The 23,175-nt window shown below is 44.4% G+C and overlaps 1 protein-coding gene across 1 annotated transcript; it reads right to left on the bottom strand.

The window, feature by feature from the left end:
* Positions 1 to 13,389: 13,389 nt before the first annotated feature.
* SLC35G1 (solute carrier family 35 member G1) lies at positions 13,390 to 21,828 on the bottom strand. Its single transcript, XM_080912148.1, has 3 exons — positions 21,569 to 21,828; positions 17,887 to 18,067; positions 13,390 to 16,122 (listed from the first exon to the last, which is right to left on the bottom strand). The coding sequence occupies exons 1-3, from the start codon at positions 21,753 to 21,755 to the stop codon at positions 15,384 to 15,386; spliced, it is 1,107 nt and encodes a 368-aa protein (XP_080768274.1). The 5' UTR covers positions 21,756 to 21,828; the 3' UTR covers positions 13,390 to 15,383.
* Between the last annotated feature and the right edge of the window lie 1,347 nt (positions 21,829 to 23,175).

The raw sequence follows: 23,175 nt of genomic DNA on the forward strand, positions 1-23,175 counted from the left end.
CAATGAGGCTTTCTAAGGGTTCCTAAGGATCAATTTGTTTAAGTTTACATCTTTGTCAAATGGTTGTAAGTTTACTGTGTGCAAGTATTGTGGACTGAGAATTTAATATATAAATCTGATTGATAAATTAATTATTGAGTTGTGGTTTTCTTTTTTTACTGGGTGGTGGAGAATGTGAGCAAAGTTCCCACTGGCAGGGAGACAGGTGGGGGAGGGTGGCTTGCGGACCACCTGGGTCTGAGAGTGTTTGGGGGCAGCATGAAGCCACTGAGATAAATATACCCCACAGTGCAGTGTGGCCCTAATGGTGCCAGCACTATCCAGGGATAAAAGGTTACCACATTCTTATTTACCTCAACAAGACTCCATTTTCTTGCAAGAAGATGGGTTCTAGAGATTGGCTATGTACACTACTAGCTTGAGGGCCTAAGGAATGGTCTAGCCTGGTCTTGCTCATACAGATTGCATAAATGTCATTTGGGCTATTAATCACCTCTGGTCTGGTTGTAGGAGCTGGGGAACCTGCAGCTATACAGAAAATATAAGGGTCATTTAGACTATTTGGTATCCCTGGTCCTGGTTTTTGGAGCTTGGGGAGTGAGCCCCTTGCTGCAAGGGTCACTTAAATTACTAGCCATTTGCAGTTCAGGTTGTAAGAGCTGGATTTGGTCAGGCCCAACAAATGCAGATCACTGGGCTGTTAATAAGGTCCAGTTCTCAGCTCTCAGGATGGGACAACAAGATGCATATCTTTCCTCTGCACGCTCAACACTCTTGGCTTCTCTGGACATGTGTATGCTGTGGGCTCAAGGCCCTTGTCAGTGCCCCCAACACCTCTGAGCTTTGCCTGCCTCATTTTCTCATCTGCAGTCTCCTGGATGAAGTCCAAGGCAATTCATCTCCCCATCCCTCTGAATGAGAAAACTCAGGTGTTGTGTGTCAAATCAGTCAGTGTATGGTCCTCTTTGTCCTCTGCTGGCTGTATGACTTCACACAAGGACCACAAACTACCCAAGCTTCATCTTTCTCATTTGTAACACAACGAAAATTAAAAAAAAAAAAATTCCAAAGACTTTCCAAAGGGTCACAATGAAAAATGTCCGAGGAGACTTAACATATGTTACCCACAGCAAGCACAAAGAATGGTACCTTCAGCGCCCTCCTCTCGTCAGCATTTGCTGGATCTGTGCTGTCTCATATGGTGACTATTGCTTGTGGCCACTGAATCCTGGAAGTGTGTGACTGGTCTTAATCGAGACATGCAGACACTAAGAAATAGACTCCAAGCTTTGAATAAGGAGCAGGATATACAATGTCTCACTGGTAAGTTTTATTTTGATTATACACTGAGATGGGTAGTAATTCGTATATATTGGGGGTTAAATATTGTTAAATTTTCATTTGTTTTTTGATACATTATTAATATGGCTTCCAGAAAATTCTAATTTTCACTCTATAGCAGAGGACACTGTTGCTGTCTTCCGACACACCAGAAGAGGGTGTTGGATTCCATTACAGATCCATGTAGTTGCTGGGAATTGAACTCAGGTCCTCTGGAAGAGCAGCCAGTGCTCTTAACTGCTGAGCCATCTCTCCAGCCCAGTCTTTCTTAAGTGATGGCTCCTTGGTGTGGTTCCATTACTCAGACTTTGGTCATGAGGATGCCTCACCTTTACTATTTATTTAGCCTCAAATGCCTGTCTTGTATCAATGTTTGCTTTCCAAAGTGGACTTGGAAGGTTAACTACAGCAGGTAATGCAAGAGCATGTTGTCTGGGGAACACTGACTGGACATGCCATTGGATCTGATGGAGATGCTTCTCCACAGGAAGATTATCACAGCTCAGGGCCAAGTCAAGAATGGAACAGACATCTGGCTGGTCAACATGTAAGGGTCAAGCACTGGATAATAGTTAAGGCATTCTGCATGGAAGCACTTGTAATGGATTCTAACTGGACAGGAAATTGGTAGGAAGGAAAGCCAGGATCTCAGAGACTTGGCAGGACAGCAAGAGAACTGGACCTGAGGAGAAACGGTAACCAGTGCAGCCAAGAAACCCCACAACCAACACTGAATATAGCCCATGTCCCTGAGCACCACCTCTGGACTATCTGATGCAATCTGCCTTTGTGACCCTGTTTAGGACAGATTGACAAGAGAGAAAGAGAAATGCACCTGACTAGTGAGCCCAAGTCAGGAGCCTCACTGGCCTATTAGGGGGGTTGGGGTGTCATTTTGTATCAGTAGCTCCACCCTAGACTGGTAAGGAATTAGTTGGGCCATTCCCCCAGAGAGGAATGTGGGCCACACCCTTCCTTTCCTTATTCCTCAGCAACAAGGAAAACCCTGTTTCCTATTGTCTTTTCCATTGAGGTTGAAATGTGGGCGTGATGTTTGCCATTGTCCCAGCCTCTGTGCACATAAAATGCTGGCAAGCTTGGAAGCTACATGCTAAGACTTCTGCACTAGGCTGGAGTCCCAGGCCAGGGTAGAGGAGAGCTTCAACAGCAAGTAGTAGACTGGCTTTTCTCATCACTGTGGCAAAGTACATGTCAGAAGCAACTGAGGGGAGGAGAACTTTGTCTCAGACTTTAGAGGGTACAGCCCATCATAATAAGGGGAAGGTGCCGTGGCTGGACCATGCAGTTCATGGTAGCAGGGGCTTGCAGAACATTTGTTCATATCTTGGTGAATCAAGAAGCAGAGGGCTCAAGCCAGAACTGGGACCGAGATAAAATACCCAGAGGCCAGCACCCAGGACTCACCCCTCCCAGCCATGCCTGGCACCCCAAAACAGCACCGCCAGATAGTGTGCAAGTCCTTAAATACAAGAACCTGTGGTGGGCAGTTCATAAAAGATGGCATCTTGTAGCAAGCAGACTGTGATAGGTGTAAGAAACATAAGTCTGTTCATTTTCTGAGACTGTGGAAGATTTGACTGTGTAGTAGCTAATTAATCTGACTAATGTAAAGATATTATCTCAGAAAAACAAAAAAAAAGTGGTGTAAGATTCTCTCTCTAGGAAAAATTACAGAAACCAAATATAAAAGATATAATAATGGGCAAACATTAACACTCACTGAAAACTGTGAGACAACCAGGTGTTGAAGCCTTTGATTAGTTCATTGTCCTCTGCACTTAAGTACATGAGAAGCCAAATTATAATCACATGGTTATGTAATAACACGATATAAAGCACAGGGATATTTGTTTGTTTTTTAAAATGTTTATTTATTATATATAAGTACACTGTAGCTGTCTTCAGACACACCAGAAGAGGGCATCAGATCTCATTACAGATGGTTATGAGCCACCATGTGGTGGCTGGAATTTGAACTCAGGATCTTTGAAAGAACAGTCAGTGCACTTAACCACTGAGCCAACTCCAGCCCTTTTTATGGGGGGGAGGGTATTTGTTTTATAATTGAACAGTTTATGTTTGTGTAAAGATTTGATTACTTAATCGCTGAGCCACGTACACCCCCCCCAACTGAGTTCAAAGGTTCCTTGAGACGGGGGACAAACAAGATACATCTTCTTAAGGAAGTGAATATTTGGGTAATAAAAGCTCAGTACCAGGCTGCAGAGATGGCTCAGCGGTTGAGAGCACTGACTGCTCTTCCAGGGGTCCTGAGTTCAGTTCCCAGGAACCACATGGTGGCTCACAACCATCTGTAAAGAGATCTGATGCTCTCTTCTGGTGTGTCTGAAGACTAGTACAGTGTACTCATATACATTAAATAAATAATATATATTTTAAAAAGCCCAGAACCCTGAATTAGACATTCCCATGAAAACATACAGATATATATTAATCAGGATGTAAAAAATGACAGGAATTGAGGGGGAGGACAGGGAGGGAGGAAGGAGTCCTAAGGAAATATTGTGCTTAAAGCACGAAGCTTTCGGGCTTAGTATAAGCAGCAAGAAGGAGAACACAGGCTTACCATGCCCACAGCCCTGAGCCACCATCTCCCCAGCACATCTTGCAGGCAGGGTAAGTTGTGGTTTGTAGATCTAGTGCTTGGGTTGGTGTCCCAGCTCCCGCTGGGAGCCCAGCCTGGTTACAGAAGATGGTCAGTTCAGGCTCCATGTTCTCCATTACTAGACACCTCACCAGGGTCAACCTCAGAGGTTCCCGTTTTCACTGCACTAGGTTTTCGTGTGTCCCCCTGAATGCCCACCTATTTCAGTTGTCTCTCCCTCTGTCCCTCCAACCCTCACCTGATCCCTCCTGGTCTCATCCCCACCAGCCTGGAGTCCACACAAAATCTATACTAACTTCCTATTCCATGGAGAGAGCCATGTGTTCCCCCTAGACCTCTCCTCGTGATCTAACTTCTCTGAGACAATACCAGCCTATGAGCATGTGTCCTGTTTGTCTTTCTAGGTCTGGGTTGCCTCACTCAGAATGCTGTTTTTTTTTTTTTTTCTTTTTTTTTTTCTAGTTCCAACCATTTTCCTGCAAACTCCATGATGTCGTTTTTTTTCCCCAACAGCTGAGTGATTGTGCTCTATTGTATAAATAATACCACATTTTTCTCTATTCACTCTTCAGTTGGGGGACATCTAGGTACTGTCCATTTTTTCTGAGGTACTGTCATATTGATTTCTATGGTGGCTGTACAAGTTTGCACTCCCACCAGCAATGGAGGAGTGTTCCCCTTGCTCCCCATCCCTGCTAGCATGAGCTGTCACTTGTGTGTTTGATCTTAGCCCTCCTGTCAGGTGTAGGACTGACTCTCAAAGTCAAAGTCAGGTTCATTTGCATTTCCCTGAAGGCTGATGATGCCGAACATTTCTTTAAGTGTTTCTCAACCATTTGAGATTCTTCTGTTGAGAATTCTGTTTGGTTTGCCAATGTCTAATTTTTTGAGTTCTTTATATATTTTGGATATTAGCCCTCTTTGGAGTGTGGAGTTGGTAAATCTGAGGTCCACAACATGAGACAGAGCCCGTGCATAATACTGCCTTGATGGCCAGGACCCAGAAGCCAGATAACTAGCTCAGAGACCTAGGGTAGAACCAAACATGATTCCTAATGATATTCTGCTATAGTCATACGATCAGTGCTTAGCCCAATTGTCATTAGGGAGGCTTCCAAAGCAACTGCTGGGAGTAGATACAGAACCAAACATCAAGAGAATCTTGGGAAACCCTGAAGGAGAGAGAGTGGGAGGGAGAGAATTGTAGGAGTCAGTGGGGTTGAAGACACCATGAGAATGTGGTCCAAAGAATCAACTAAGCAGGGTTCACAGGGGCTCACAGAGACTAAAACAACAAGCACAGCGCCTGCACGGGCCTGCACCAGGCTCTCTCTACACATCTTTAGTTCGGGTTACTGCTGAACTCCTAACAATGGGAGTAGGGGTGTCTCAGACCCTTCTGCCTGCTCACAGCCCTGTTCCTCCTGCTGGGCTGACCCATCCAGCCCTAGTCTTACTGTGAGTTGTTATGCCAAATTCGGTTGATATCACTGGGAGCCTGCTCTCTTCTAAAGGGAAATGAAGGAGCCGTGGATCTGAGGAAGGGGCTGGGAGAACTGTGAGGGGAAGCTGCAGTCAGGATGAATACATAAAAATAAAAAAGAGAACACAGGCTTGGAGTCTGAGAGGCCAGGGCTAATAAGACCCAGGCTCTGTGTTAACTAGGTGTCCTTGGCCAAATAGATCATGTCTCCAAGTTTCTAGTTCCTCAATAATAAAATGAAGGAAAAGAAAAAAAGAAACAAACAATACCTCCAAACAACAAACAATGAAAGTTATTAGGAACCAAGGATCCAGGAAGTACAAGTCTTTCAGTGCCACACCTCCAGTGGGAATGGAGGGAGTGTGCCATCTTGGTACATTTCTTGTTGATGATGGCAGGAGCCTACCAACCCCACTCTCCATTCCTACTTCCTAGGCTGACTGCTTCTCACTGTCACCCTGCATCCTTAGCATTGGTCTCAGTGCATCCGCATCCGGGGAACTGGTGGCTGAATGCACTGGCCCAGAGTTTACACATAGCTCCACTCTTTCTTACTTAAAGGCAGCAGAAGGTCAATCACAAATAGGTTCTCCAGAAGCATCCTGATATAGTCCGTGTGTGCTGAGTATATAGCAATGTATACATTACTTCCCCTTATAGGCATGCCTCACTTAAAGGCTTGGCTGTAACGAAGCTTCTTTACATTGGCTGCCTTTATGGAGCAAATACTGGGAAAATAAAATTAACAATACACATGCTGGTGGTCATCCTATCCCACTATCTCTCATCTAGCTCCTTCTATATTAAGGATGGAAATGGGGGACCCTGAGATGATTTGAATGTTTGACCCATGGGAAGTGGCACTATGAGGATGTGGCCTTGTTGGAGGAAATGTGTCACTATGTAGGTGAGCCTTGGGGAACTCCTATGCTCAGGTTCCACCCAGTGTAAAATGAGAGCCTCTTCTTGGTTGCCCACAGAAGACAGTCTCTTCCTGGCTGCCTTGGGATCGAGAGGTAGTACTCTTGGCTCCTCCAACATCATGTCGACCTGCATGTTGCCATGCTTCCTGCCATGATGACAATGGACTGAGCCTCTGAAACTGTAAGCCAGCTCCAATAAAATGTTTTCCTTTATAAGGGTTGCCTTGGTCATGGTGTCTCTTCACAGCAATAGAAACCCTAAGACAGACTCCTAGTCTCAAAGAAGTGGTCCTTACACTACAATGACAGGCACCACAGTGACTCCCTAGACTTAATGTTATCCTAAGAGGAGGTGTCTAGGCTATTGTGAAGTGTGGGAGTTCCAAGTCAGGCAGACCTAGTGGTCCAGGCTTACCATTAAGCATAGGAACCAGAATTAACCATGTAACTAACACCTTCCAACTGTTGTGAACTTCAGGCTCCCAATAGGCCTATCTAGAATTAGCAAGGATTAAATGTCAAAGAGCTCCTGGTCTGGGTGGGACTTATTCAAGAGATGTGTCTCCTCCTCTAGGAGAGAAATGTTTTCTATAGGAAACCAAACATCTGTGTGAGGAAGAGGCCATGCGTCCTGTGCGTTGCTGGGGGATCTGTTCCTATGAAAAGTCTGAGACTCAGTTTTCGTCTTTTGTATTTTCTTCATTCCTGGAGCCAGTGGGATGAAGTCTGGTCTGTGTGAGGCAGAGGAAGGAAACAGCATGAAGTCAAGATGGTGAGCAGAGTAATATCCCCAAACTAAAGTGGCCAAACACACACACCCAAAAGTGTGTCTAGCTTTTCCTTTTTCTTTTTAAATGAAATTATCTTTTAGTTTTTATTTCACCAACTTTGACACAGTTCAAAATGCAAAGCATCCTAAGGGGATTCAGTGACGGCTCCTTCTGCCACCGGGTCCCTTGTCCCAGTGACAGCCAATGCTTACAGCTTCTGCGTGTCCTTCAGGAACGGCCCCTGATCACACATGCTGATCTGAACCTCAGTTCCTTTTGTCACTTAGCCATTTGGAGGCTCTGAGAACCACGGATGGAAAGATACTTCTTTGATCTTGATTTGTGGACTGTAAGCTAGCTTATTTTTTATATATACCAGGCCTCATCTAACCAGTACCCTGCTGAAGAAGATCAGGCTTGCTCCATGTTTTGCTATTACAGATAAGCCTGCAGTGAATAATCTTCTTATGCTGTTTTGCACATAAGCAGATAAACTGCACACTGTAGACAAATTCCCCAAATGGGATTTCTGGGGGTAGGGCGCATCATGCACATTTGCAAATCTGATAGATGCTATCAAACTGCTTTACAGTTGCACCTAGGCACACGGGCTGCAAAGTGTCCTGAGTCTCTACACATCTGAAAGAAACAGGCACAGAATATGGAGCCTCTGAAGATGCTTCTCTGTGACCATGACCACTGCCCAGTGGACTTTTTGTTGCCTCTTCAGATAACCTGGAATACTCTGATAGATGAAGACTTGTTTAAATTCGCTGTTCTAAAAGGGAACATCTGGGAAGATGTGTCAAGTTTAGACTCTGTTATGTCTCTGTTCCATACTTTTTCTCAAGAGATCAAACTAGGTATCCTGATTTGAAGGCTGAAGATCAGACTGGGTCCCTACACGTGCCAGGCCAGCACTCTACCACTGAGCTACACGTCTCCACCTGCCCCTAGTGTGTCTTTAAATGTATTGTTCTAACATTTCTTGTCCTTGGGCCCCTTTATGCTCAACTATTATTAGTCAGATCATGTTGTAGCAAATCTATTGTTTGTAAAAATAGAAGAATAACAGCAACAAATAAAATGAAATATCTTTTTGAAAAACTATTGAAGATGCCGAAAGCTTCTGTGTAAGTTTCCTATATAGTTACTGTATTTAAAAGCGAAACTAATATAAAAAACAAAAAAAACAAAACTGGGGTTGGAGAGATGGTTCAGTGGTTAAGAGCATTGGTTGCTCTTCCAGAGGTCCTGAGTTCAAGTCCCAGCAACCACATGGTGGCTCACAACCATCTGTAATAAGATCCAATGCCCTCTTCTGGTGTGTCTAAAGACATAGGCAGAATACCCACAAACATGAAATAAATAAATAAATCTGAAAAAAAAAATAACCACAGGGCTGAGGATATGGCTGAGTGACAAGTACCTGCAGACCATGTACAAGGTCCTAGGATGACTCCCCAGACGGTAAACAAACAAACTGTTTCTTGTCAATAACAACATGGTATTAAAATATTTTCCATTCAGAAAGAGTGGGGAAGGGCTGAGAGGGTAACGAGGGTCAACACCATCAAAATACAATTTACAAATATGAAATTGTCAAAGGCAAACATTTCTCCAAAAATGAAAGTGATACTGTTTTACATAAATATACACATGACAAATTTAGCTTAAGAGAGGATAGCTAGGTAGCGCCCAACATGAGGCATGACCCCATTACCCTGAGATTAAGAGTCTCATATTTTACCATCTGAGGTGGTTATTCTAAGGTTGTTTTTATGAGGAATTTAGAAATGGTCAAAATTTAATAGGGAGGAATTAGCCAGGTTGATTTGTACAGCCATAATCTCATTTGGTAACTAAGCTAAGGCCATATCTTTACATCGGTATAGAACCTATTTGTTACAAAAATTTTAAAGTACAAGGTTTGGACCCAGTGCTTCTACTGATGCCTTTGCAAACTTCTGAGTTGATTAAAAATAGAAATTAGGGGCCAAATAACAAATTCATGGCTCCTAGTTTAATGTTTAGAGTGTTTTAAAAATATTCCCATCAGAAATAGCTGAGAATAGTTAACAGACAGCAGTCCAGATTACCTTATATAGATAGATGGGCTTTCAAAAATGTCAGAAATCCATAAATTATGACATCTAATGTTATTTATCTTTTGTTGCAACCTGTCTTCTCCTAACAGTTCCCCTGTGGTGGATTCAATGAAGATATTGAACATCTCCAGGTGAGGTATACATCGTGGCGAGGCAGCCACTGGGCTAAAAAAACTGCCTATTTCATCTACAGACTACTACTGGCCAAAAAGGGACACATTGCAGAGTAATTGGCATAATCTTTGCTAAGCCAGAATCATCAGCCCTTCAAGATTTCTGCATCTCAAAGGTCTGGGTCAGAAGGCTGAAGACTTGCTCTCACATGTTGCTAACAGGGGACTGTGCTAGTGGAGATTTGTCTCTACAACCTCAGTTCTGGAAGCCATGTTAGGCTTCCTGTGTTTATAGATATTTGTTCATTCTCAGATTTCTGATGAAATTGAAGACTAATTTAGGTTTTTAGCCTACTAAAGTTAATTAACTTTGAGAAATCACAGCCATTTAGATGCTTTTTAGATGGTAATAGTTGTGCACAGCTTACATTTGATAGAAAGGGTGTTGTGTTGGTTGATGTCAAGGTGATACATGATTAGACAGTGGAGAGTGGGGCGGGGACAACGTTTTGGTAAGGCAGGAGAGAAGGAAAAAGCAGGCGATTCAAGATGGAGACAGCAGAAGAGGATGGTTCAGATCAAGGTGAACTAGATTTTATCTTGTCTAGGTGGGTGTTTTATATCTTTATTAATTGGCAGTGAATTTATTGTTTGGATGTATTGTGGATTGAAAATTTAACATATAAATCTGATTGATAAATTATTGATTATTGGGTCTTGATTTTAACAGGCTGTGGAGGACAGTGTGCAAACGCACTGGCTGAGAGACAGCTGGAGTGTGCAGTTCCAGCTGTGTTGCCCACTCAAAGTGCAGCATGCAGGTGGCCTGTGGAACGAGATGTGTGGGTGCCAGGCGTGGTAACTAACCACCTAGAGGACCATGTAGTAGAGAAATGTACCAGGTGCCCGGCTCCACACTGGAGCAGCTCCCATGGAGTAAGACCCTTGGGCCTGGTAGCAACAGAACCCTTTTAATATTTACTGCAACACTAGTGCAGAGGGAATCTCTTGTGAACATTACTTGGAAACATCACCTGTCAGTAAAAAGCTGATGGTCTATTAGCTGAGGCAGGAAATAGGAGTTCTGATAGGGAGAGAGGAACTCTGGAATAGAGTTAGGAGCCAGAACCAATTCTCACGAACTCTGGGGAGACAGACACAAGAATTTGAGGAGAGGTAACCAGCCACATGGCACTCAGAATAAATGGGTTAAATCACAAGCTGGTTGGGTTATAAGCCCAAGCATATGGCCTAGGCATTTATTCTTACATAATTAAGTCTCAGAGCTGGTATTTCAGGAACAGGGACAGTTACAAGCTAGCTTCTTCTATCTGATTTTTCAGCATCTTGTAACCTCCAGAAAAACTTTATTGTAAATCCATGAAAGAGTGTGAAACACACCAACGCTCTCCGTGCCATTATTAACAGTTTAGGTATTGGAGAAGACTTGATTTAGACATGTCCTCTTTTCGTGATTTCATCTTTTACATCAAAGTGTCTTCTTGTAATTGTGATCAATTAATGGATGCCTACAGATTCGAACACATTTTAAAACAAGTTGTTTTTTTTTTTTTATTCTCACAAATCTACAGTCTGAGAACCCAGAAGCAGGTTAAGTTTGTGTCTTCTCTACACAGCATTAGTTGGGGTTGCCTACCTGAGGGCGGGAGGATCCATTCCCAGTGTGCACACTGTCAGCCGGAGTGCAGAAGGACCTGAGGGGCGGAGAATCCTCTTCCTGTGGGTCTTTTATGTGGCCCCAGCTTCCTCACAGCAGTGCAAGTCCGCTCCCAAGGGGAGGGTCACATGAGAAAAACGGTTAGTGCTTTCTGAATTACACTTTAGGCTTTGAACTTGACTTTAATATTAGCATGATAACACCTGGTGTGATCGTAAAGAGCCCCAAAGAATTATATCTTCAGTTCCCGTCCCTCTGGTGTGTTTTGGCATAGACAGTTTGAGCTTTGAATGTGACTGGTCATGCTTAGATCGCCTGCAAGAATGGCTGGTACTTACGTTATCAGGAACAGGCTGTGTCCTGGCTCCCATGTTCTCTCGCCTGTCCTGGCTCAGTCCTTTGATTCTGTCCTGACCACATCAACATGCTTCCTCCTGCCCTTTCCTCAAAGGTGGAGCTGTATGTTCTCCAGCTCAGCCTGGCAACTCGTCACAAATGTAGATTAGTTCCTGTGCTTTATGGCTACACTTCTTAGGGCTATGAACAGTTTACGAGTCATAAAAGGTTAGAGCAAGGCTCTTTTCTCCAGCGATGGTATCTCCTGAACTCCGTACATCTGTCCTTGTGGTCCACACTGCCACATTACCCGTCCAGCCTTCACATCACAAGGAATTGCTCTCTACCCTCCTGATCTGACCCTCACTCCCATTTTCTAGATAAAAGGCAGTACCACATATCATGGGCTCTCTGTGAAGTTTTCCAAGGCCAGTTTCAAATAAGCTACAGCCAAGATGAGTATCTTTAGGCATCGTAGGGAGTCGCTAGTAAGGCATCCTGCAGAATTCTAGGCGAGTATGGTGGCGTGTGGGATTTGGAGTAAAACACCAAAAGGACCAAGAAAAAAGTCCTGGTATCACATGTCCAACTAATACCATAATAAACCAATTCTCATGCCAACCACAACCACTTGCACATACCTGGAGGAAAGGACATGATGATAACAGGAAAAATTAGCTCTTACCACTTATATGAGTTGTGTTTAGTGGATAAAGAAGCTAAGAGTCATGGTTGATTCAAAGGAAGCACATGGAGGGTTATAGGCCTATTCCCCAAATCAAATATCTTCCCGCTGGGGAGAGGCACTAAAGCCAACTGGAAAAAAAAGGCACGAGACATGTTCATTGGTAAGAGAAGCAGTGGCCCTCAGCAACCCTCTGTGGACAGCTCAGCCTGAACAGACGAGTGCCCATCCACTCCAGTCTGTGTTTACAGGAGGGGCTGAGTGAGGTTTGCATTTGGAGACAGCTGTACCTGCACTTCTTGGTAAGGCTTCTCAGGAGGGCTGAGGGTGGGGTTAGGGGCCATCATTTTAAGGGGTAGGTCTTAAGCACGGCTCAACACTTAAGCTTTGGTGCTTCCTTTTCGGCCCAAAGTCTATGCCACTCACTAGTGAGAATAATATTCTATTTAACACATGAAAATGGCTGAGGTTCATTGTTTGCCTCAAAAGCTACACCTATCTTCCGCTGCCTAACCTGGTACTAATCCCCTCCTCCAAGGGGATTAATGAACTAATCCCCTTCTCCAAAGGGATTAATGAGGGTGAGAACCTGGAGGAAGCGGAAGAATCAGAAATCACAGCTCCTCAGCTCAGCCACTGGAGGCCTCCGAGGACACATAAAAGGTCATGAAAAAAACAGGGAAAAGAGGAAAGATTCTTCAGGCAAGTATGAGCTGACGGTAAGGCTGATCCCAGGATCTCATTTGTGCTGGGATGTGGGAAACCGAGGTGAAGAGGGAGTGGAGGCCATAAGGACCTGACGGTGTGAACCACTGTGCGGTGGTGGCTTTCTGAGAACTGAAGTGATAATGGCAGGGCTTCAGGAAGGCTGTCCGGACCTTGACAGCCTGGTCAATGTCAAAGTCTTAAGTCTTAGAATACAGCTGTAAAAAAACTCAGGTGTAATGACTGCAATCACTGAGGACTCCGAGAGGATAGAAAGAGTTCCTAGGAGACTACAGAACCTAGCTGTAGATTCTGTAAAGACAGCACAGCTCCAAGCTGCTCCAAGCTCTTGGGGTCTAGGAAACCGAAGATCTCTTAACAGATCTTTATTTTGAACGTGTTATATTTGCTCTATATGAGGAACAGGTAAAGTTTAAAAATTTAAGATCACAGCCTACCAAAATGCCTAGAGGCCAGTCTCCTATAGAAAATGAGTTTTGAAGCACCTGGTCCAGAAGAGAAATGAGTCATGAGACACTTTCCATAGTCATAAAAACCAACATCTTTTATGATTTTATTACTTACAAAATAAAAGCACATTAGGAAAAATATTTCCCTTTTGAAGATATAGAAAATACAATCTTTGGAAAATACATAACCCCCCATAATTGTTACAATACATAGCCTTGTTTAAACACTTGAACATTGCTTTAAAAAAATCATACCCTGTTAAGATTGGTATAAGAAGAAACATTGTCTCCAATGTCAGCCACATATCCTAACATTCAAGTACTTAAGACACAGTTGAAATAAAATGTATTTCCAAAAGGGTCTATCTTCCACTGTCCCAGAAACTCTTCTATTGTGTAAGTTAGGCAGTGGCTCCAAGGAGAGGAACTAAATGAGAAGAGGCTGCTATGGAAACTGGCTATTGCAGGCCTCCCTCCCCTGGGACGATGATCTAAGACCCCCTCTGAGTTCTAAAAGTCTGTTGACTGTGTTTTCTAGGATGCTGGTAGAATAGCACCACCTCCACCACCAACAACAAGCCTACTTGTGGCCAAGTACGACTGTGACTCATCTAAATAAATATTCAGCCTATCAGGTGGCAAATATGATTTTAAAACCACCAAACTCAAAGTTCCTCTTAAGTAGTTCTCTACTGGAGAAGATCCTTTCATAGCCTAATGTAAGACCCAGGAGACCAGTCCCTTCCTTCAGAAGCGTGGGAGAGAACAGCAGCCCCTCAACTCTGCAGCTAATGATAACAATAGACGGCGTCTGACAGAGTAAGAGGTGACAGTCATCATGGTCTCAACATACAGGCATCCAAAGACTTACGGTCATATACTCCACTCCCAGCATCCCAACCAATCAACCAAGCTCTCCTTTTTCACAGGGTATTAGCCTGCTGGTCCTCCACAGTTAGAATCTACTGTCAAAGTTCACACTGGTATTGTGTGTCAAAGACTAGCATTTACCTGTGTTCCCTTTCTATATGCGGAAAAAACTGTGAAAGCCAATCACCTGTGGACTAATACATCTTTACATCGTTCATATGCCACAAGCATTATAACATAACATACCATTCCAGAGTGGAAAAGAGACCGTCAGTTTAATAACAGACATGTACTGTAAAGGCATAAATATTTGGTTTAATGAGGGATTAATTGCAGGATGAACCTTCTAGAACTATGGGTTTTGTAAATAAAAATGGTAGAATCTGGGCAATGTGACAATGGCCCAGCCTATTACAATCCTGAGAAAATTGTATTTGGCATCACACTATGAATTCAAAGAGAATTTGCACACAAAAAAATCACCACACTCGAAGTGAGACCACCTCAGGTCGAGAATGTACACACTGGTCACACCAATTTGCTCTCATGGATCTAAGACTGAAAAATCTTGGAATGTTAAAAAAAAAAAAAGTGTAATTTCAATAAAACGACTGAATATCAAAATGATAGCCAGAGCTGCTAATATCCAAAGAAAGAGAGCTGCTGGCCACGTGTGGCAAGCTAAAGGCTCTGTTCAGAGTACATACAAAAGGTCCAGCATCAAAACGAAAAGGCACAAATTAGTGAGACGTGTGGTAATCATCTCTAAGATGCTTGAAAATAAGGCTGGTTCATTTCTACTCCTGTTTGTAAGTAGGCACCTGTACCAAGCTGCGGCCCCGGCAGCCTAGTTGGGGTTATATTGCGATCAGCGGATTAGCACAGTACTGATTAGAGCAGCATTGTCAACATTCAGCTTCTTACCTACACTGCTAAAATAGAGCATCTCCCATCCACATCCTCTGTCGAAAAATAAGTTTAAAAAATTGTACTCATAAAAATTTCTGAAACTCCTCAAATGAGCTCCTCCTTCATCCACAAGCCAAAGCACAAATATAAAGCCAGCTGGAAACTGCTAGGCTAGCCTACCTGGCTGCTCTTAATTAAAAACCTACTATGTTCAAAAATGGTACTTTATGAAATGTATTAAATATAACCAATGGATAAATGCAGATCCTCCAGGTATGTGGGTAGGTGTGTAAAATGTCTGAGCAGGCATACTTGGGGGAAAAAGCAGATTTTAGCTGTGACATTTCATTTGGAGCTCTGCAGCCATCTGCGAATGGTTGCTCCGGTCGTACTGACTACTACACAGAGAGCCCCACCCACGGTCCACCAAGTTGGTACATTATCAAAGAAAGCAATCTGAAAGATGAAAGCAAAGACTATATCCATTGTCTTCATTATTGCTACGAGTCCTGCTTTTTCTATTTGGACTGCCTTAGTGATAAATACCTGACCCCCCAAACCTAACACTCCAATGAGTATGAGAAACAGCCTGTCCAGCCCACAGTATGGCAGACTCCACTCTCCTATGACAAAAAGGACGATGATGGCTTCCGGAAGGCCAAGTATGACATAATACCAAATGCTCAGAAAGTAGTCCACAGATTTTCCAATTTTCCTCAGAATAACCAGGGTCATCGCAGATAGCACAGCGTGTCCAATCGCGGCAAATGTTCCCTTAATGTGCTCTGAGTAGCTTTCTCTCATCCCTGAAGTGTCAGAACCAAATAAAAATGGCGGTCTCACGATAAGTATCACTCCAGCGATTGCGAACAAGGTGAAGAAAGCATCCCAAAGGCTGTACTTTTCCTTGAGAAATATCCAAGCAAATATGGACGTAAACACTGGACAGCTAAATGCAATAACTGTGGCGTCTGCGAGGGATGTTGTCTGGAAAGCATAGTACATAAGGATCATGGCACTGGAACCAAAGACCCCTCTGAGGAAGAGGAAAAGCCGTTGACCTTTGGGACCTATGAACCCAGTTCTGCAAATTTAAATGGGGAAAAATGCATTTTAAATGAACTTGGCATTGCTTTGAAATCAAAATGCTTAATCAGACATCATCCCAAAAGTACATTATATTAAAAATCAGGGAATAGTAAACTCTCTAGCACTGAATAGTATGAATCCTTTAAAAATATTTCTTCTAGGTATTGGTACTGATGTTTCAAAGTGTTCACAGCAGGAGCAAAAAAGAACACAGAACCTCATAAATACCATGACACAAAGTCAATAAATACAGATAAGTATCCCTTTATGGATAGTCTTACAAAAACTAATGCAAAGACATAAAGGACTAGATCTTAAGGGACACTATATCCTAGTAGGTGGAATCACATAATTTTCCTCAAATTTTCTATGATGAAAACACATCATTTTATAATAAACATAATCTCAAGTTTTTAGGTCTCTACACAAGGAAGCTTAATCCTGGCCTATGTACATTCAGTCACAGCAACTGTTCTACAAAAGTTGGACCATGCTAGAATTTAGTCACTGAATATGAGGCAGGAAAAAAAAAAAAAAAAAGCAGTGTTTTTTCAACCACTCACTCATTTAGATCCTACTTTTATAGCTCCTGGCTACATAAAACTCACTGACTCATGCTAGGACATGCTTCATCTGGCACCCATGGGTATCTGGAGTCAGCACAAATCTGTGACCTACAGTTATGTGGAAAAACTAGGGATTGCCCATGACAGTGAACACAACATCAAAACAGATTAGAGCCAAAGATTTTCAAGATACTTTCTAGCTTTCTGAATATTCTTATTGAAAAACGGGGAATATGGTTGCTAACCTCAGTGTTGTTACCTCCTTTAGAAACTGGTGCTATCTCACCATCTCCCAAGGCACCCTGGCTTGCACATTACATTTGCATGGGAATTTCTGACACTATGAATCCTTGCAGATTGTCACTTTGAATCTGTATCGTGGCAGGAGATAAAAGGAGGCTCTGGATACAGGTGATGGCAACTTCTGATTTGAGATTTAAGCACCTTCAACTCCAAAACAAAGAGTCAGGTAGCCAGTCAGGGTCCAGCTAGTTTCCTCCCAGTGTTCAAAGACTATAAATATGTGTAAGTGACAAGGGTGTGTGGGTGGAGTCAGGGGACAATTTCAGCCCTTCTGAGAGATGACAGATTCCACACAGAAAGGGGATCAGGTGCGGAGGGAGGGGAGAGAGGGCAGGGTGAAAATGGTACCTGCATGCTGAAGTCTATAGAATGTACTCTAACCAAAAGTAACTCTTATCTGACCCTGGCAACCTGCAGTGGGGCACAGTCCACAAAGTGCCACTCCCGCCAGTTTATGCGGAAGAACCTGAATACCAAGGTAGTCAAGGACCTTGTTCAAGGTTCCACCTGCCACCTTGAAGTGTGGAAGACTTCAGTGGTACTGGTACGATCGGGCAGGGAAGCGGTGTGTCCCATCTATAGAAGCCTGACAGTAGGATGTACTTAACTTGCCTTGTTTACTTTCTAATCTTCAAAATGCCATTTATGCCAGAGTGAAGGAAGGTAGGGAACAGTTACACATCCCCCTTCTCTTCCTTTGATGGGCTCGTGGCATGTGCTTACTGTAGACCCTTCTGTAAGCAGACCCTAAGAACATGTCATTAAACGGGGTGAAGGGGACTAGACTGGTCAATCTCTGGTAAACCTGTTACTCTGGGTAAGATATGCAGGCAGATGAACAGATTCACACACACTGATCAATCTCCTCTATTCACTCTTAGAGTACTTACTTTCTGTATATTAAGCAAGGAATAATAACTAGCATCTGGACCACACATCGAAATGCACTGATCTCTACAGCATGGATGCCTTGCACTTTTTTAACGAATAAAGAGGCCACTGAGAAAAGGAAGGCAGACAACACCGTGTAAAACAAGCCCAGTCCAGGGAAGGGCGCTTTCTTCTTGGCTTCTGAAAGAGATTAGATTCTGGTTAGTCCTTGTTCCAAGCAAGTGTCTCACCACCTTCACTCAGATCTACGAAAGAGGCTCGGTATCAACGGCAAGAGGAAAGACTACAGGGTAGGCCTTAGAAACGCACCTGTGGTCTGGTTACAACTCTCCCAGTTCAGTATAAAGAAGCCACAGATGCGGGTAACGATTTAAAGTAGCATTTTAAAACTGCTGTTTCTCCCAATTAAAAAACAAAAACAAACAAACAAAATCAAATAAACAAACAAAGAAACTGGATCCCTTTTAGCTTATTAAAAGTCATCCCTCTGACTGAGGAGCTTTAGGGACAAAGTCTCTGCTGGAAATCAACGGCAATTGTATTTGTCACTTGTTATTATATGACTTCTCCTATAAGCCTGTGAGCTTTTCTAGGGCAGGGGCCTCAGCCTGTTCGTGCACACAAAACCTGAATAACTTATCTAGTGAGGGAAAAAGAGAAGCCCATGGGAAGGCCCAGGGTCTAACACCACAGGCAAGAACAGCATCTTGAAAGGCTCCCCTGCAGGGTACCTGTGAGCTGCTTTGCTAGTTTTGCCAGCCTTAACTTCTTACTTCCTACCATAACTTGAACCAGGAAATGGGTGCTTTCTTCAGGCCTTTAAATATTGAACTCATTACTGACATCTGAATAGGCCACACACTCAATACACAAACATACACCCCTCCCTCCTAAAGAACACCGGAGGGAAGACAAAGCAATCAGGAAAACAACTGGCTCTCGTTAATGAAGAGTCCATGGGAGACACAAAACCTGTGGATGCTGCAATTTGCTTTGAACGACTTGAACAGCCACTCCACGCTCAGGATGTACAAAGTGTCATTCAGCTATGGGACAGTATTGCATAACTATGTTCTCTTTTTAAAATGCCCTTCTCTGATAAATGATACACCACGTAATATATTTCAACATCCTCACACCTTTGGCCACGAGTGACTGCAGATTGTGACCAAAGCTTAACAGCTTTTCCAGCAACACCATAGGGCCTGACCTCTACATCAGCCATACTGTCCAAATCAGACACCTTCCTGTTCTGGGTCTACACCTGGAGAGACCACCTTGGGACTGTCATTCTGTGAGAGGTGTCAAAGCCCCCTGCCCCATGTCACTTTCTACCCCTGTAGTTCCCAACACCGTGGGAACTAACTATAAAGAGCCTCTGGGGCCCCAGGAGACCCCAGATTGCCAAGTAAGTACCACAAAACACATGGCTTGGCTGTGGTCAGTCTTAAGAGCTGGGCTTCTGAAATTTCAAATTTGAGATCCAAATAAAACAAGTTTTCTCAAAAGAAACCTCCACCCTCAGAACAGAACAGAACAGAATGAGGAGTCTTAGGACAGAAAACATCTCCCTGGTTTATTAATTCAAGGATCCTCTCCAACGTAAACCCACTGCCTTTTAACAATTATAACAGTATAATATTTAACTTCTAAAAGTGGGTTTTCTGCTTTAAAATATTTCCTATATATGTATTTGCATTTATTGATTATTTATTTACATATTTAGAGGCAGGATCTAGGATAGCCCTGGCTGTCCTAGATCAGGCTGGCATCCCACTCAGAGATCGCATCTCCCCTCTCCAAAGACTTGTGCCATCATGCCCAAATCAAAAACCTACAAATATTTAAGGCTCCTGTTTTCTGATTAAGGACCGGCAGGTAACAGAAGGTTGAGCCAAACTGAATTGTTAGTGAAGAAAAGGAACAGTTCTTCGGTTCAAGCAACCTCAGTTTCTTATTACATGGTAATTTTCAATTCCCTCTGAAAAATGGTGAGGAGCCGAGCAGGCTAAGGAGACACTGTCTCATGCATACCATTTCCACACCAACATCCACTGAAGGTGTTCCAATCACTCTAAACAAGTTGAAAGCTTAATGATTCAAAATTAAGTGGTCACCATACAACTTCCAGAAGAGAGTAAAAACCTTTTTTACTTGGCTTCTCCACACTCCAGTAACTTGGACCTGGCTGGGAATTAGAATCACCCGGGGAAACTTTTAAAAACTCCATTTCCAGGCCCCACTCCAGAACGTTTGGAACTTTGTAGAAGCTGGTTGGAGGTCCAGTGGGGCATTAATGTATTAGAGTGTTCGCTTCAACAGGAAAATTGGATGCGCAGGGTAAGGACAACTCTCTCCCTTTAGTTCTACTCTGTCTAAAAGACAGCAAAGAGGGTCAGCACATCTCTAAACTGGCTAAGCTTCCAGCCTGAACCTGAAGGGGACTTTTGTTTAGAAACCACCAAGATCAAGAGTCTCAAAGCCAGGCCTGATGTTGGGTACCCTTAATCCCAGCACTCAAGGAGGCTTGGGCAGTAGGACTGAGTGTGAGCCAGCCTGGACTACAGAGTCTAAAATGTGCCAGTTGAAAGAAAATCTAATGCCAGCTTTTCTCATGATTTGTTTTAAAAAAAATTGTTAGAAACTTGCCTTGAAATTGAAAGGCAAGATTCTTGGGAATTATCCATGTTTTGACATTTCACCCTGGGCTGCCTGATTAAGTATACAGACCCCTTCACTCGTGCCCAAATGGAAAACTAAAGTCTGCAAGGACAGGGTCTACATACATTAGGCCAGGAGGACATTCAGCCCATAGGGTGATTAGAGAGAAACTGATCTCTTCAGGAGCAGCCAGACTGGCCAGTCCAGCGTGGGGTAACCCTGTTCTGGAGGCAAATCCATGCAAACAAAATCAGAAAGCTCTTTTCTCTTTGCTTTCTGGACAGAAAACTAGTAATCATCATCTCCCTAGGACTTTTCTCTCTAAACTCTGAAAAACACAACCAAGAAGGGAGAAACCTGGGTGGGGCAAGAGGCACAGAAGCCCCAGGTCATGTTTAGGGAAAAGACCCAGATTAGATAGATTGAGAAAGGTAATTCTGAAAGATCTGCATGGGCTTCTTACTGGAAATCGAGTCAGTGGAAAGGGCCCTAGGCGGAGTTTCTGGCAAATGCTGAGCCTTACCTAGTACAGTCTGGACCTACCCTACCCAGACCTTAGCAGATGGAGGTGAGACCCAACCCGGAACCCTCGTCTTCCACGACCTCTCTTTAGGGGAGTTTGAACGAAAGTTAGGAGTTCTTCACCGAGGCTTCTAACAAGGTGTGCCTTGTTTTAAGCCAGTATCTTTAAAAGTCCTCTATCCCCAACAGCTTGAGGGCTAGTGGTCTACTTAACTCTCCTCTCTGAGATGCAGAGATTCCATGACAAACACTTTCAGAACTCGAGTCTTTCCAACTTGGTTCAGGAAGATCGGTTTACACTCGAGATGCAGGTTCCAAGTCGGTTTCCTGCCACCCGCTGCCTGGCCCCACTCGGTGACCTTTCCCCAGTGATTGCCACTGGAACCCGAGGTCCTATCCGGGACACCAATTTTGGGTGGCGAACACTCGGAAACTTTCTGGGTCTCGGCTCAGGCCGGTACACAGAGGACGGGACCTCGGTCACCCGCCCGCACTCACCGGGCTCCCCACGCGAGCCGCACGCCCAGGCTCCACACGGCCAGCACCTGCCGCGGCCGGGGGCGCCCTCCGCTTCGGCGTCCACGTGCTCCTCGCCGGGGGACGCCGGGTCCGCGAGCTGCAGCTCCGGCTCGCGCAGCTCCACCGCCTCGGCCGCGAGCTCCGCCGCGCTCTCCGGGGGCCCCATCCCGCAAGCCCGCGCTCTCGCCGCAGCCGCGCGCCTACTGGCGCCCGCAACTGCCGCCGGGCCGCTCGGCTCTTCCGGCCCCCGGCGAGCCGGTGCCTGTGCGTGTGCGCGTGCGCCCGCTCCCGGCTCTGCGCGCCTGTCCTCCGCTGCCCTCCCGCCCCGGGGAGCCGGCCGCCTGCGCTCGTGCACTCGGGCTGCGGTGGCTGCAGCTGGCGCGGTGACGGTCCCTCCCCCCCCCCACCTCCGCCCCTGTGCAGTCGGGCTAGACAGCACACTGGTCCTCCTCTGTCTTTGCACAGACTGGGAGGGACGCTTGGTTCTCTGCCCTGGCGCCTCCGGTCTTGGGGCCTTCTGCTGCTTTAGAAAGACTGTCTGAGCTGGGCGTGGTGGCCCACGCCCAGTACTCCCAGCATTTAGGGAAAGAGGAGTGTAGATCTGTGAGTTCAAAGCCTGCTAACGCTACATAGTGAGATGCCATCTCTAAATAAACACGTGGATTAAATGAAATTTAAAAGGACCGGGTGTCTGTTTATTGCTGCTGAGCACCTCTGTGATGCCCCAGGGCCTTTTAAGTATTAGGTCAGTTTTTTAAGCACACTTCGACCTGACCTTTAAGGTGTAAACATAAAGGTTGAAACAGAAGATTGAAAGGGAGGGCTCTTTAAAAATGCAGGGCAGCTGGGTGTGGTGATAGATTGAGTTCAGCAGATCTTTGAGACTTCAAGGCCAACCTGGTCTACTGGGCAAGTTCCAGAAAAACCAGAACATAACAGAAACCCTGTCTCCAAAAAAACCAAAACCAAACAAACAAAAATTACAGGGCAAAGGGGGTTGTCTCAGTTTGCTGAGACAAGGAGTTGTCTCAGTTCTGCTAGAAGTTAGGTTCCAGATGGCAAAGAAAGAGACCACTACTCCAACTGAAAGGCCTAGGCAGGGTAAATTTTACTCTTGATTAAGAGGGTGTACTCGGAAGATGGAACTCGTAGAGACAGGAAATGCATTTGGTTTTCATTCCACCTCAGACGGGACTGTGTCTCCTTCCCCATTGGCTGGGGTCAGACCTCATAGTATTATTCTATAGCCAGTCTTTTAAAAATTGGCCCTCAGGAAATGAAGGCCAAAGGGGAAAGGGAACACAGATCTTCCTGAATGCGATTCCTGGAATACAGCCCTGGCTTTGTGTAAACAAACATTTTAATGGGTGGTGGGAAAGGATGAAAACATTTGCATGGGACTGGAGAGATGGCTCAGCCGTTAAGAGCACTGTCTGCTCTTCCAGAGGTCCTGAGTTCAAGTCCCAGCAACCACATGGTGGCTCACAACCATTTGTAATGAGTCTGATGCCCTCTTCTGGTGTGTCTGAAGACAGCTACAGTATACTTATAAAATAAATAAAATCTTTTAAGAAAACATTTGCATG

The sequence above is a fragment of the Micromys minutus genome (assembly GCF_963924665.1).
Source record: "Micromys minutus genome assembly, chromosome: 2".
Lineage (NCBI taxonomy): Eukaryota > Metazoa > Chordata > Mammalia > Rodentia > Muridae > Micromys > Micromys minutus.

Bases quoted from the DNA above. Each gene is read 5' to 3' on its own strand.
- SLC35G1 (XM_080912148.1), bottom strand. From the start codon at position 21,755: ATGGGGCCCCCGGAGAGCGCGGCGGAGCTCGCGGCCGAGGCGGTGGAG. The intron at 18,068-21,568 runs GTGAGTGCGGGC...AATCTCTTTCAG, and splicing joins CGGCTCGCGTGGGGAGCCCG to AAGCCAAGAAGAAAGCGCCC. The intron at 16,123-17,886 runs GTAAGTACTCTA...TTAAATTTGCAG, and splicing joins CCTTGCTTAATATACAGAAA to AACTGGGTTCATAGGTCCCA.